The 13,969-nt window shown below is 44.0% G+C and overlaps 1 protein-coding gene across 1 annotated transcript in view; it reads left to right on the forward strand.

The window, feature by feature from the left end:
- The first annotated feature begins 1,547 nt into the window (after window positions 1–1,547).
- LOC143964450 (A disintegrin and metalloproteinase with thrombospondin motifs 17-like) overlaps window positions 1,548–13,969 on the forward strand; it is a 435,585-nt gene continuing 423,163 nt past the window's right edge. The window contains exon 1 of the mRNA XM_077474178.1: window positions 1,548–1,895. Coding sequence (XP_077330304.1) covers window positions 1,856–1,895 — 40 coding nt within the window. The 5' untranslated portion in view covers window positions 1,548–1,855. The remainder of the gene's footprint in view (window positions 1,896–13,969) is intronic.

The following is a 13,969-nucleotide window of genomic DNA, read 5'->3' on the forward strand; positions in this document are numbered from 1 at the left end:
TGATATTATAACATCCGCAGTCTCTGACCATCTGTATTATTATAACATCCGCAGTCTCTGACCATCTCCTGTATAACGTCTGCAGTCTCTGACCATCTCTTGTATCATGTCTGCAGTCTCCGACCATCTCTAGTATCATGTCTGCAGTGTCTGACCATCTCTTGTATCATGTCTGCAGTCTCTGACCATCTCTAGTATCATGTCTGCAGTGTCTGACCATCTCTAGTATCATGTCTGCAGTGTCTGACCATCTCTTGTATCATGTCTGCAGTCTCTGACCATCTCTTGTATCATGTCTGCAGTCTCTGACCATCTCTAGTATCATGTCTGCAGTGTCTGACCATCTCTAGTATCATGTCTGCAGTGTCTGACCATCTCTTGTATCATGTCTGCAGTCTCCGACCATCTCTAGTATCATGTCTGCAGTGTCTGACCATCTCTTGTATCATGTCTGCAGTCTCTGACCATCTCTAGTATCATGTCTGCAGTGTCTGACCATCTCTAGTATCATGTCTGCAGTGTCTGACCATCTCTTGTATCATGTCCGCAGTCACTGACCATCTCTTGTATTATTTTTATTACTGTTATGTTCTGTGTTCTGCCCCAACACTGTCCCCTCTTTATTATATTATATTATTTTATTTTCTATGTTCTGTCCCAGCATTGTCCCCTCCCTCTTATATTATATTTTATTATATTCTTTTATTTTTCTCTGTTGTGTCCCAGCACTGTCCCCTCCTTATTATATTATATTATATTACATTACATTATATTATTTTATTTTTCTCTGTTTTATCCCAGCACTGTCCTCTTCATATTATATTATATTATATTTTATTATATTATTTTCTTTTTCTCTGTTATGTCCCAGCACTGTCCCCTCATTATTATATTATATCATATTATATTATATTATTTTCTATGTTCTATCCCAGAACTGCCCCCTCCATATTATATTATATTTTATTACATTATTTTATTTTTCTTTGTTCTGTCCCAACACTGTCCCCTCCTTATTATATTATATTATTTTATGTTCTATGTTCTGTCCCAGCACTGTCCCCTCCATATTATTTTATTTTTTTATGTTATATTCTAGCACTGTCCCCTCCATATTATATAATATTATTTTATTTTTCTCTGTTCTGTCCAAGCACTGTCCCCTCCATATTATGTTATATTTTATTATATTATTTTATTTTTCTCTGTTCTGTCCCAGCACTGTCCCCTCCTTATTATATTATATGATTTTATTTTCTATGTACTATCCCAGCACTGTCCCTTCCATATTATACTATATTATATTATTTTTCTATGTTATGTCCCAGCACTGTCCCCTCCTTATTATATTATATCATATTATTTTATTTTTCTATGTTCTGTCCCAGCACTCTCCCCCCTCCTCTCCATCACACCTGCCTAACCAATCTCACACCTCGCTCTCCCCCTACCGCCCGCTCCCGTGTACTGCACCCCAACCACGTGTACTGAGCCGGGAAGCCCTCCCCCGGCTGTCTCTTTCTCCCAATACCTGCGCTGACAATGGCAGCTCTTCGCCCAGGCCGCGCTCTGATTGGCTCACGCTGTGCCCCGTGGGCGGGGCTCCGAGGGTCCGCTGGAGTCTCTCAGCTGTGCTAATTGCTTTTCCAATCCGCAGTTACCGGCGATCACTGAGCGCCGTCCGCTCTGCACCGACCTACCGGATCCCGGGACACTACACTGCGACCAGCGGACACTGCATGCAGGATCCCCCCACTACACTGCACTGTATGATCGGATACCTTCCTACACTGAGCCCCAAAGAAATCCTGCATTCCCATTGGACGGTTCAGGAGCAGACAACTTCCCTTGTAGCATGCTGGTCCTCTGTCTGCTCAGCCTTGTGCTGTCACCAGGTCAGTGCAATCACCCTGCATAGACTGCAGATCGGACAATCAGATTGTAGAGTGTATGGCCGTTTTAGAATAGATTGTACAATCAGATTGTATGGCCCTTTTAGAGTAAATTGTACAATCAGATTGCAGAACCAGAGATTGCATATAGTTGTACAGTGTGTAGCCACCCTAGAATTATACAATCAGATTGTAGAGGGTATGGTCGTTTTAGAGTATATTGTACAATTATAATTGTAGAATGTATTACCATCTTACCGTAGATTGTACAATTACATTGCAGAAGCAGAGATTGCATATAGTTGTACAGTGTATAGCCATCCTAGATTTATACAATCAAATTGTAGAGAGTATGGCCATCTTAAAATAATTGGCATACAATTGTAGAGTTTATGGCTATCTTTAAAGCGATTGCACAATCAGATTGAAGAGTGTCCGCCATTGTCGCCTGGGAGCGCGGTGGCGCCTGTGTGTGCGTTGGCAGGGGCCGTTAAAGTCTGTATGTGTCGGGTGGTCATAAAGGGGAGGGGTTAAAAGAGATTGTATAAGAGTGTATTTTTACTTTCTTATTGATTTTATTAATTTTTTTTATTATTATTGTTTTATTTTTTTGATTGATTGATATATATATATATATAATCAATTTTTTTTTTTACTTTATTGCCAACACAGTGGGGCTGATAAGCCCCCTATGTAGCGGCATAGCTGACAGGTCCTCTTTAAAGGAGAAATGAATGGTCTGGTCTGTTAGACCCCCCCCCCCCCCATGCCATCTTGAAAGAGTGCAAAGTCAGATTTTAGAGTGTGTGGCCATCTTAAAAAGGGATTGTATAAAGATTGTGCAGTCAGATTGTAATATATGTGGCCAGCTGTAGATCTGTTAACAGTCCTGGTAGTGCAAGGGTTTGCCTGATTGGATGCAAATGTAAAAAGGACGGTGCAGGTTTGTCCTCATGTTGCATAATTTTGCTAAATGTCCAGGAGATTGTACAGCGATTGTACACTCCCAGATTGCGTAGGCAATCTACTTGATATCATATAGACAATCTGATTGTACAACGTCCTTGATGTTCACCAAAATGATGCAATATGAGGACAAACCTAAACTGTCCTTTTTTTTTTATTTCAATCCAATAACTGAGGTCTTTGCACTTGCATTGTGTATTTTGTTAGATCTACAAGAGATTGTACAATCCGATTGCATAGTGTGTGGTCAGTTTAAAGCTCACCACATATGTTGCTGTCTGTTAATCTACTTTGCTTTACCAATAACTGCATAGTGCAAGGGCCTGTCTGATCTGATACAAATTGATTGGAGAAGTTGGGTAGGTCCTCATATCGTTGGAGAGGACTAGGTACGTTCTCATAGCATTGGAAAGATTGGGTAGCTCCTCCTACGCTTGGGAAAAGTTGGGTAGCTCCTCCTACGCTTGGGAAAAGTTGGGTAGCTCCTCCTACGCTTGGGAAAAGTTGGGTAGCTCCTCCTACGCTTGGGAAAAGTTGGGTAGCTCCTCCTACGCTTGGGAAAAGTTGGGTAGCTCCTCCTACGCTTGGGAAAAGTTGGGTAGCTCCTCCTACGCTTGGGAAAAGTTGGGTAGCTCCTCCTACGCTTGGGAAAAGTTGGGTAGCTCCTCCTACGCTTGGGAAAAGTTGGGTAGCTCCTCCTACGCTTGGGAAAAGTTGGGTAGCTCCTCCTACGCTTGGGAAAAGTTGGGTAGCTCCTCCTACGCTTGGGAAAAGTTGGGTAGCTCCTCCTACGCTTGGGAAAAGTTGGGTAGCTCCTCCTACGCTTGGGAAAAGTTGGGTAGCTCCTCCTACGCTTTGGAAAAGTTGGGTAGCCCCTCCTGTGCTTTGGGAAAAGTGCGGTAGCTCCTCCTACGCTTTGGGAAAAGTGCGGTAGCTCCTCCTGTGCTTTGGGAAAAGTTGGGTAGCTCCTCCTGTGCTTTGGGAAAAGTTGGGTAGCTCCTCCTACGCTTTGGGAAAAGTGCGGTAGCTCCTCCTACGCTTTGGGAAAAGTGCGGTAGCTCCTCCTACGCTTTGGGAAAAGTTGGGTAGCTCCTCCTGTGCTTTGGGAAAAGTTGGGTAGCTCCTCCTACGCTTTGGGAAAAGTTGGGTAGCTCCTCCTGTGCTTTGGGAAAAGTTGGGTAGCTCTAAGGTGGATATAAATCAAAGATTTAAAAAAAAAAAAAAAAAAAAAATCAGATCTGAGAATCTTTTTAAGTGGTTGTAAACCCTTACAAACCATTTTGATCTACAGGTAAGCCTAGATTAAGGCTTACATGTAGGTCCAAGAAATATCTCCTAAGCGGTTTAGGAGATATTTACAAAAGACAGCAGTGCGCAGGCGCACTGGGGCAGGCCGCAGATGGCGGCGGTACGCCGCGAGTGTCGGCTCCCGTGCGCATGCGCGGGAGTGACGTCATCGCTGCTCCGGTGAATCACAGCGCCGGAGCAGCGAGACCCGGAAGTCACTCCAGGATCCATGGCAGCGGCGAAGAGGAAGACGGAGGACCGCTTCAGGGGCTTCGTTCTCAGGTAAGTTATTCATAATGAGCTAGTATGCTATGCATACTAGCTCATTATGCCTTTGCCTTGCAGGTTGCTTTTTCTTTTCTTCTTTTTTTCCCATGGGTTTACAACCACTTTTAGTTATGTAGAATGAGGCTGTATATTCTGCAAGTTCAGGAATATTCCTTTATCACATTGTTTTGCAAATCTATGTACACTACAAACTGTATGATTGAATCGGTTCTGATATCGCTGTTTTACTAACCTGACGGCTTATTATCCTACATAGGAAATCTTCATTTTGTTTGCAAATATTAAAGATTCTAACTACCAACGAGGATGAGTCCTTACATTTAAAGAGCACCTGCCATTTCAGATCCATCATGGCAGCGCCCGTTAGCGGGCATCCACTCACCTGCTGCTGCCACGTCCCTCACCTTGTTGTGTCCCTGCCGCATCACCAGCCGTCCCATTAAAATGAATGGGACTGTTGGTGAGTCAATAGCGGGTCGGAGGAGGAGCTGCTGCTCGACAGAGATGACAGTTGCTCTTTAAAAATTATGATTTAAAGAGGAAGTAAACCCTGATGAGTTTACTTCCTCTTTCATTCCCTGTAAAGGCAAAGCATAATGGACTACTATGCATCGCATCGCATCGCATAGTAGTCCATTATGTGTCACTTACCTGACACAGGAGCCAGCGAAGTCACCGCTGTCCCCTGTAGTTCCGAGCGTCCATCTTCTTGGTGGGTCTCTGTGGGTCTCGCTGCTCCGGTGCTGTGATTCGCCGGAGCAGCGATGATGTCACTCCCGCGCATGCGCACGGGAGCCGAGACTCGCGGCATTGCCATCATCGAGGATGCCCCGCTCAGTGCGCCTGCGCGCCGCTGTCTACGGCGCATGCGCTGTAGATAGCGGTGCCCGTCTTCGGGCAAATATCTCCTAAACCGTATAGGTTTGGGAGATATTTCTTGGACCTACAGGTAAGCCTTAATCTAGGCTTACCTGTAGGTCAAAGGGGTTTGTAAGGGTTTACAACCACTTTAAATCAAGTTGATTTAAATCAAATCCACCCTGGGTAGCCCCTCCTATCCTTGGAGAGGTTAGGTAGCTCCTCAAATCATAATTAATCTACATTTGATTGTACAGTAAGATTGTATCATCTAATGGGGGACCCTTGGACTTAGTCATGTATGGTCACTAACCACTTAACAATTTGATTGTACAATCTCTATTGCGTCTACCATCAACTATGTAGTGCAAGGGCCTTCCTGATTGGATAGAGGTTGATTGGATAGTTTAGGTAGGTCCTCATATTACATACAGTGGTGTGAAAAAGTGTTTGCCCCCTTCCTCATTTCCTGTTCCTTTGCATGTTTGTCACACTTAAGTGTTTCGGAACATCAAACCAATTTAAACAATAGTCAAGGACAACACAAGTAAACACAAAATGCAATTTGTAAATGAAGGTGTTTATTATTAAAGGTGAAAAAAAATCCAAACCATCATGGCCCTGTGTGAAAAAGTGATTGTCCCCCCCTTGTTAAAACATACTATAACTGTGGTTGTCCACACCTGAGTTAAATTTCTCTAGCCACACCCAGGCCTGATTATTTACAGAGCACTTTCGCCCCCTTCCTTCCCAGCCCAATTTTCAGCTTTCAGCGCTCTAGCGCTTTCAGTGACAATTGCGCGGTCATGCTACACTGTACCCAAATTACATTTTTATCATTTTGTTCGCACAAATAGAGCTTTATTTTGGTGGTATTTATTCACGACTCCGTTTTTTATTTTTTGCGATATAAGCGCAAAAAAGCGGAAATTTGGAAAAAAAACTATTTTCTATTTTAAAAGAAATCCAATAAAATCAAATTTCGTCATAAATTTAAGCCAAAATGTATTCTGCTACATGTTTTTGGTAAAAAAAATTCCGTTAAGTGTATAATAATTGGTTTGTGTGATCACAGACATATGTACGCAAATGATCATGTACATATGTGTGCAGGTGATCACGTACATATGTGTGCAGATAATCATTGGGACAAGTGATTTTAGTGGGACATATGTGGGGGACATGTATGTTTTGGGGACATGTGTGTTATGGGGACATATGTGGGGACTGTGTTTACACTGTGTGGTGTGTTGTGTGTTTACACTAGACTGAAGATCAGTGAGTAAAAAGCTGTAAAAAAACAGCTCATACTCACTGATCATCAGCCGGCTGCAGCGATCTGCTCTCCTCTCCTCAGCAATGACTTCTGTGTGAGGAGAGGAGGAGCCGATTGCCTAGCAACCGGCTGTTTGTTTACATCACATGACGGCCATGATTGGACACTGCTGTCATGTGATCAGGAGGGCCAATCACAGAGCCCTCCTGCCGATCTGAGATGCGCCGTGTCCCGGTGACACGGGCGCATCGGGATCGCGCCGCTGCGCGGGCACGTGCGCGCGATCCCGCTCCTCCTGATGGACGTTCCTGAAGTCCTATCAGGAGTAGACGCCTCCCACCCGGCCGTATATGTGCATTGGCCCGGGTGGGAAGTGGTTAAATAGGAGCTGCTTGACACAGTAAGGTCCACCAGAAGATCCTTAAAAGCTACACATCATGCCGAGACCCAAAGAAATTCAGGAACAATTGAGAAAGAAAGTAATTGAGATCTATCAGTCTGGAAAGGCTTATAAAGCCATTTCCAAAGCTTTGGGAATCCAGCGAACCACAGTGAGAGCCATTATCCACAAATGGTGAAGACATGGAACATTGGTGAACCTTCCCAGGAGTGGCCGGCCGCCCAAAATTACCCCAAGAGCGCAGCGACGACTCATCCAAGAGGTCACAAAAGACCCCACAACAACGTCCAAGGAACTGCAGGCCTCACTTGCCTCAGTTAAAGCGGGAGTCCACCGGGACTCCGCGTTTTTTTTTTTTTTTTTTTAAAAGCCAGCAGCTACAAATACTGCAGCTGCTGACTTTTAAATAGTGACACTTACCTGTCCAGCGCGCCCGCGATGTCGGCACCCGAAGCCGATCGCTCGCTCGGCTGCCGGGTCCCGCCGCCATCTTGGGTATGGGAATCAGGAAATGGAGCCTTTCGGCTTCATTTCCCGGTTCCCTACTGCGCATGCGCGAGCCGCGCGGCGCAATCCGGACGGTCCCCGCTGCCTCTGGGAGCTGTGTGTTTCCCAGCAGGCAGCGGGGCACTTGCTGAAGGGGGCGGGCGCTTGCGGAACGGAGGCGTAACCTACGCTCGTTCCGCAGAGCGCTAGCCCGGAAGTGGGTGCAGTTACCTGGATTATCCAGGTAACTGCACCCCCCCTCCCCCCTGAAAGGTGCCGATTGTGGCGCCGGAGGGGGGGGGGATTCCGATGAGCGGAGGTCCATTTTAGGGTGGACCTCCGCTTTAAGGTCAGCGTTCATGCCTCCACCATCAGGAAAAGACTGGGCAAAAATGGCCTGCATGGCAGAGTTCCAAGGAGAAAACCACTGCTGAGCAAAAAGAACATCAAAGCTCGTCTCAATTTCTCCACAACACATCTTGATGATCCCCAAGACTTTTGGGACAACATTCTGTGGACCGATGAGACAAAAGTGGAATTCTTTGGAAGGTGTGTGTCCAAGTATATCTGGCGTAGAAGGAACACTGCATTTCATAAAAAGAACATTATACCAACAGTAAAATATGGTGGTGGTAGTGTGATGGTCTGGGGCTGTTTTGCTGATTCAGGACCTGGAAGACTTGCCGTGATAAAAGGAACTATGAATTCTGCTGTCTACCAAGAGATCCTGAAGGAGAATGTCCGACCATCTGTTTGTGTACTCAAGCGGAAACGAACTTGGGTTCTGCAGCAGGACAATGATCCTAAACACACCAGCAAGTCCACCACCGAATGGCTGAAGAAAAACAAAATGAAGACTTTGGAGTGGCCTAGCCAAAGTCCTGACCTGAATCCTATTGAGATGTTGTGGTATGACCTTTAAAAAGGCCGTTCATGCTCGAAAACCCTCTAATGTAACTGAATTAGGACAATTCTGCAAAGATGAGTGGGCCAAAATTCCTCCAGGACGCTGTAAAAGCCTCATTGCACGTTATCGCAAACGCTTGGTTGCAGTTGTTGCTGCTAAGGGTGGCCCAACCAGTTATTAGGTTTAGGGGGCAATCACTTTTTCACACAGGGCCATGATGGTTTGGATTTTTTTTCACCTTTAATAATAAACACCTTCATTTACAAATTGCATTTTGTGTTTACTTGTGTTGTCCTTGACTATTGTTTAAATTGGTTTGATGTTCCGAAACACTTAAGTGTGACAAACATGCAAAGGAACAGGAAATGAGGAAGGGGGCAAACACTTTTTCACACCACTGTATGTTTGGTTGATCTAAAGTTGATTTGTACGATCAGATCGTAGAGTTACGGTTTCCTACTTCTTCCTTTTAACCACTTCCCACCCGGCCAATGCATATATACGACCGGGTGGGAGCGGTCTACTCCTGATAGGACGTTCAGGAACGTCCTTCAGGAGTAGCGGGATCGCGCGCGTGCCCGCGCAGCGGCGCGATCCCGATGTGCTCGTGTCACCCGGACACGGCACATCTCAGATCGGCAGGAGGGCTCTGTGATTGGCCCTCCTGATCACATGATGGCCGTGTCCAATCACGGCCGTCATGTGATGTAAACAAACAGCCGGTTGCTAGGCAATTGGCTCTCCTCTCCTCACACGGAAGTCACCGCTGAGGAGAGGAGAGCAGAACGCTGCAGCCGGCTGATGATCAGTGAGTATGGGCTGCTTTTTACAGCTTTTTACTCACTGATCATCAGTGTAGTGTAAACACACAACACCCCACACAGTACAAACACAGTCCCCACATATGTCCCCAAAACACACATGTCCCCAAAACATACATGTCCCTAATAATAAAAACATGTCCCACTAAAATCACATGTCCCAATGATTATCTGCACACATATGTACGTGATCACCTGCACACATATGTACATGATCATTTGCGTACATATGTCCGTGATCACACAAACCAATTATTATACACTTAACGGAATTTTTTTTACCAAAAACATGTAGCAGAATACATTTTGGCTTAAATTTATGACAAAATTTGATTTTATTGGATTTCTTTTCAAATAGAAAAAAAGAAAATATTGTTTTTTTTCCAAATTTCCGCTTTTTTTGCGCTTATATCGCAAAAAAAAAAAAAACGGAGTCGTGAATAAATAACACCAAAATAAAGCTCTATTTGTGCGAACAAAATGATAACAATTTCATTTGGGTACAGTGTAGCATGACCGCGCAATTGTCACTGAAAGCTGAAAATTGGGCTGGGAAGGAAGGGGGTGAAAGTGCCCTGTATTGTAGTGGTTAAAGGTGACCATACGCTGTACAATCTTTGTTCAGTTTCCCTTAGAATTACCTATTCCGCAATCTGTTTTTAGTATCCGTTCAGGCAGGCCCTTGTACTAGTCAGTGGTAGAGCTTGTGCAATGAGATTGTACAGTGTATGTTCAGCCTTTTTTTTGTTTTCCTGAATCGGCCCCATAGCTCAGAATACCTTCAGTCGATCTTCCTATGAGCGTTTCGTAGATGTAACCCATCGGCAGACTTGAATGACCCGAATCTCATTTTGCAGCCGTGGGCCCCCCCCCCCGCTGGCAGCTCAAAGGTTAACGTCACTTTGGCAGCGCAGGCGCGCTGAACATTCCCAGATTCTGGCGTGCCGCGGTCCTCCCTCTTCCAGGCATCCCGTCTGTTTGTTCTGCTGGACCTTCCAGGTCTTCACTTGCAGCCAGGGGCTGGAGACTGCCACACATACACCAGACTTGGGAGCCGCCGAGAACACATCTGGATTGGCTCTGTGATCTCCGGCTCCAGCACATTTCTTGAATGTTTTTTATAACGCTCCCGGGTAGGACGAGGTAAACGCTGATCTGTGGTTAGAAGAATATACACCTGTAACGGAGCGTGCGTGGAGGGGGGGGGGGGGGAGATGTCACTTACTTCTGTGCTGGCGGATGAGGACCACAGGAACTAATTGGGGGACCTTGAGGCTTAAGGATGGGTTCACATCTCTGCATGGCGGGAACTGACCCAAAATCATTCACTTTCCCGACAAGCACTGCCCTTTAGCAACCCAGCATTGGAGGGCAATTCTTAATGGCACCCCCAACGTACAAACATGGTCGTGGCTCGGTGCGGCAAGTCTTTTTAGACTTCTTTTCCACATGGAAGGGCAGTCCACTAAAAAGGATTGGCTGCCCTAAATGGAACGTATTTGGAACGCGCGTGCGCTCCTTGGTTTGAGGCTACTTTCGCACCTAGGCATATTGAGAACGCATGCAAAATCGCACCACGTTCATGCGCGGTTTTCCATGCATTCAAGCGCTATGTGCGTAAGGGAACCCATTAATTTCAACGCCAATAGCATATTTCAAAACTTGTAGCACTCCAAAACAGACCTGGAAAGTTCTTGGCAACCTTTTATTTGAAGGACAACCTGCAAACTCTTCCACGGACTATCCACTCTGAATGATGATTACCTTGAGATATCTTGGTCATCACTATCAAAAGCACATCGCCAAAGATCGTGAGGCTGTCAAGTTAATTTGTCAACTTTCTAGAACTACATAACAGACTTGGAAAGTTTTTGGCAACCTTTTATTTAAGGGTCAATCTGTCAACTCTTCCAAGAAGAGTTGTTCAATCTTCAAAGAATCGCCCAATTCATGAATGACGATTACCTTGAGATATCTACTGAGCTGGTCATCAGCAGTGATGACCTTGCGTGGTTGATGATGTGCTTTGAAGTCCACCTGTCAACTTTTGTAGAACGCCAAAGCAGACATGAAAAGTTCTTAGGAACCCCCTTTGGTGTGTGTTTTTTTTTTATTTTATTTTTTTTTTTTTTAAAGGACAACCTGTAAACTCTTCCTTGAAGAATTTAGTTTTTTTTTCTACAGATAATCATAGAATTCGTGAAATATGATTACAGTGGAACCTTGGTTTACGAGTAACGCGGTTAACGAGCATTTTTAAAGAAGGGCAATTCTTCTTCTTCTTTTTTTATATTCTGACTCGGTTTGCAGAATTTCAGCTAATGGGTGGTGCAGTACCGCATTTGGCCAGAGGTGCGGGGGCGCAGGGGACACTCAGAACGGTTTGGAGCCTTTCGAAAATACTCGGAATGACTTGGAAATACTCCATTCCTTAGTGTTTCTGTGTTCAGCCGAGCTGTCCTCGAGTATTTCCGAGGCTCTCTGGCCACATGCGGTATTGCATGCAATAGAAGTCAATGCAGAATGAATTATCTTCCTTTCCATTGACTTCTATGGGGAAACTCGCTTTGATATGTGAGTGCTTTGGAATACAAGCGTTCTCCTGGAACGGATTATGCTCGTAATCCAAGGTTCCACTGTACCTGGATTCAAAAATTGTGTCATTCTCTACCAAACGGATAAATCTTCATGGAACTATTCAGGTTAATTAAAACTTGAGGAATTGGTAAATCTTCTGAATTAATCATCACTATTGATATCCTCGGGTGGTTGGTGATCCACCATGTTTGTTCACGTGTCAATAGGATATGTGAGATGTTGTAGTACTCTAAAACAGACTTGGAAAGTTCTTGGCAACTTTTATTTAGAGAAGAACCTGTAAACTCTTCCAAGCAGAATTGTCCAATCTGCAAAGAATCGCACAATTCATGAATAATGATTACCTTGAGGAGTTGGTCATCAGCATTGTTAGCCACACGTGGTTGGTGATGTGCTATGAAGTCCACATGTCAACTTTGTAGAACTCCAAAACGGACTTGCTTAGGAACCTGTATTTGAAAGGAAAACCTGTAAACTCTTCCATGAAGAATTGTCCATTCGGCTAAGAAGGATTTAGTTCATGAATGATTACCTTGAGGAATCTGCCAAATTGGTAATCCACCATTGATAGCCTCACGTGGTTGGTGATGTGCTATAATGTCCACTTGTCAATGAATTATGTCAAACTTTGAGGAACTCAAATAGACTTTGAAAGCACTTTGAAACCTGTATTTGAAAGAACCAACCTGTAGACTACTCTATGAAGAGTTGTCCAATCTACAGATAATCATCCAATTCATGAATCATGATTACCTGGATTCATAAATTGTGTGATTCTCTACCAGTCAGATAAATCTTTATCATCACTTTTGTTGAAGTTTTGCATCAATACACAAACAGTCTTTGACATAGTTAGTGAATCTCTTAAACTAATCATCACTATTGATATCCTAATGTGGCTGGTGACGTGCCACGATTCATCGCTTGTCAAATGTTGTAGTACTCCAAAACAGGCTTGGAAAGTTCTTGGGTACCTTTTTTTTTTTTTATATAGATCTTAACCTGTAAACTCTTCCAAGAAGAACTGTCCACTGCAAAGAAACATACAATTCATGAAGGAGGATTACCTTGAGGTGTTTCCCGGGTTGGTCATCACCATTGATAGCCTCACGTGGTTTGTAATATCATGTATCAACTTTGTAGAAATCAGACGGACTTGAAAAGTGCTTAGGAACCTGTATTTGAAAGGTCAACCTGTAAACTCTTTCACGAGGAGTTGTCCAATCTGCGATGTGCCGTGTTTGTTCGCTTCTCAAATCCTGAAGTACTACAAAACAGGCTTGGAAATTGCTTAGGAACCTTTATCCAAAAGACAACCTGTAAACTCTTACATGAAGAGCTGCCCAATCTGCAAATCACTATACAATTTATGATTACCTGGATTCTTTAAATTGTGTTATTCTCTACCAATCAGATAAGTCTTCATGGAAATATTCAGGGTAATTTAAAAACTTGAGGAATTGGGGATTTTTACAAACTGATCATCATCATTGATATCCTCAAGTGGCTGGTGATGTGCTACGATTGTCCACTTGTCAATAGAATATATCAACTGTGGTGGGGATCCAAAACAGACTTGGGAAAGTACTTAGGAATCTTTATTCAAATTACAACCTGTAAACTATTCCATGAAGAGTTGTCCAATCTACAGAGAATCATGAAATTCCTAAATCGGTCATAATTGCTTTGAGCAATTGCTGAATCTCTTGAATTGGTCATTGCCATTGATGGCTTCATGTGGTTTATGTGCGCCATGATTGTTCACGTGTCACTAGGATATATCAAATGTTGTAGTACTCCAAAACTGTCTTGGAAGGTGCTTAGAAACCCTTTATTTTTTTTTATTTTTTTTTACACAAGACAACCTGTGAACTCTAAGCCCTTGTACACACGGTCGGAGAATCCGTCGGAATGTGTCCTATTGGACCGTGTTGTCGGATAATCCGACTGTGTGTGGTATGCATCGGACCGATTCTGTCGGAATATCAGTCGGACCCAATTTTCCAACTTGTTGGAAATATTTCCTGACAAACTGGTCCGATCGGACATACTCCGATCATGTGTAGAGAATTCCGATCGGACAAAGTGCCACACATGCTCAGATCAAATTTTTACACCAAAGCTATTGGCTACTAGCCTGAACGTAGTCCCGTCGTAACGAAATAATGTCATTACGTTCTGAATGATCGG

The sequence above is a fragment of the Lithobates pipiens genome, unplaced genomic scaffold, assembly GCF_037356315.1.
Source record: "Lithobates pipiens isolate NorthernLeopardFrog02 unplaced genomic scaffold, aLitPip1_a1.2 Scaffold_8, whole genome shotgun sequence".
Taxonomy (NCBI): Eukaryota; Metazoa; Chordata; class Amphibia; order Anura; family Ranidae; genus Lithobates; species Lithobates pipiens.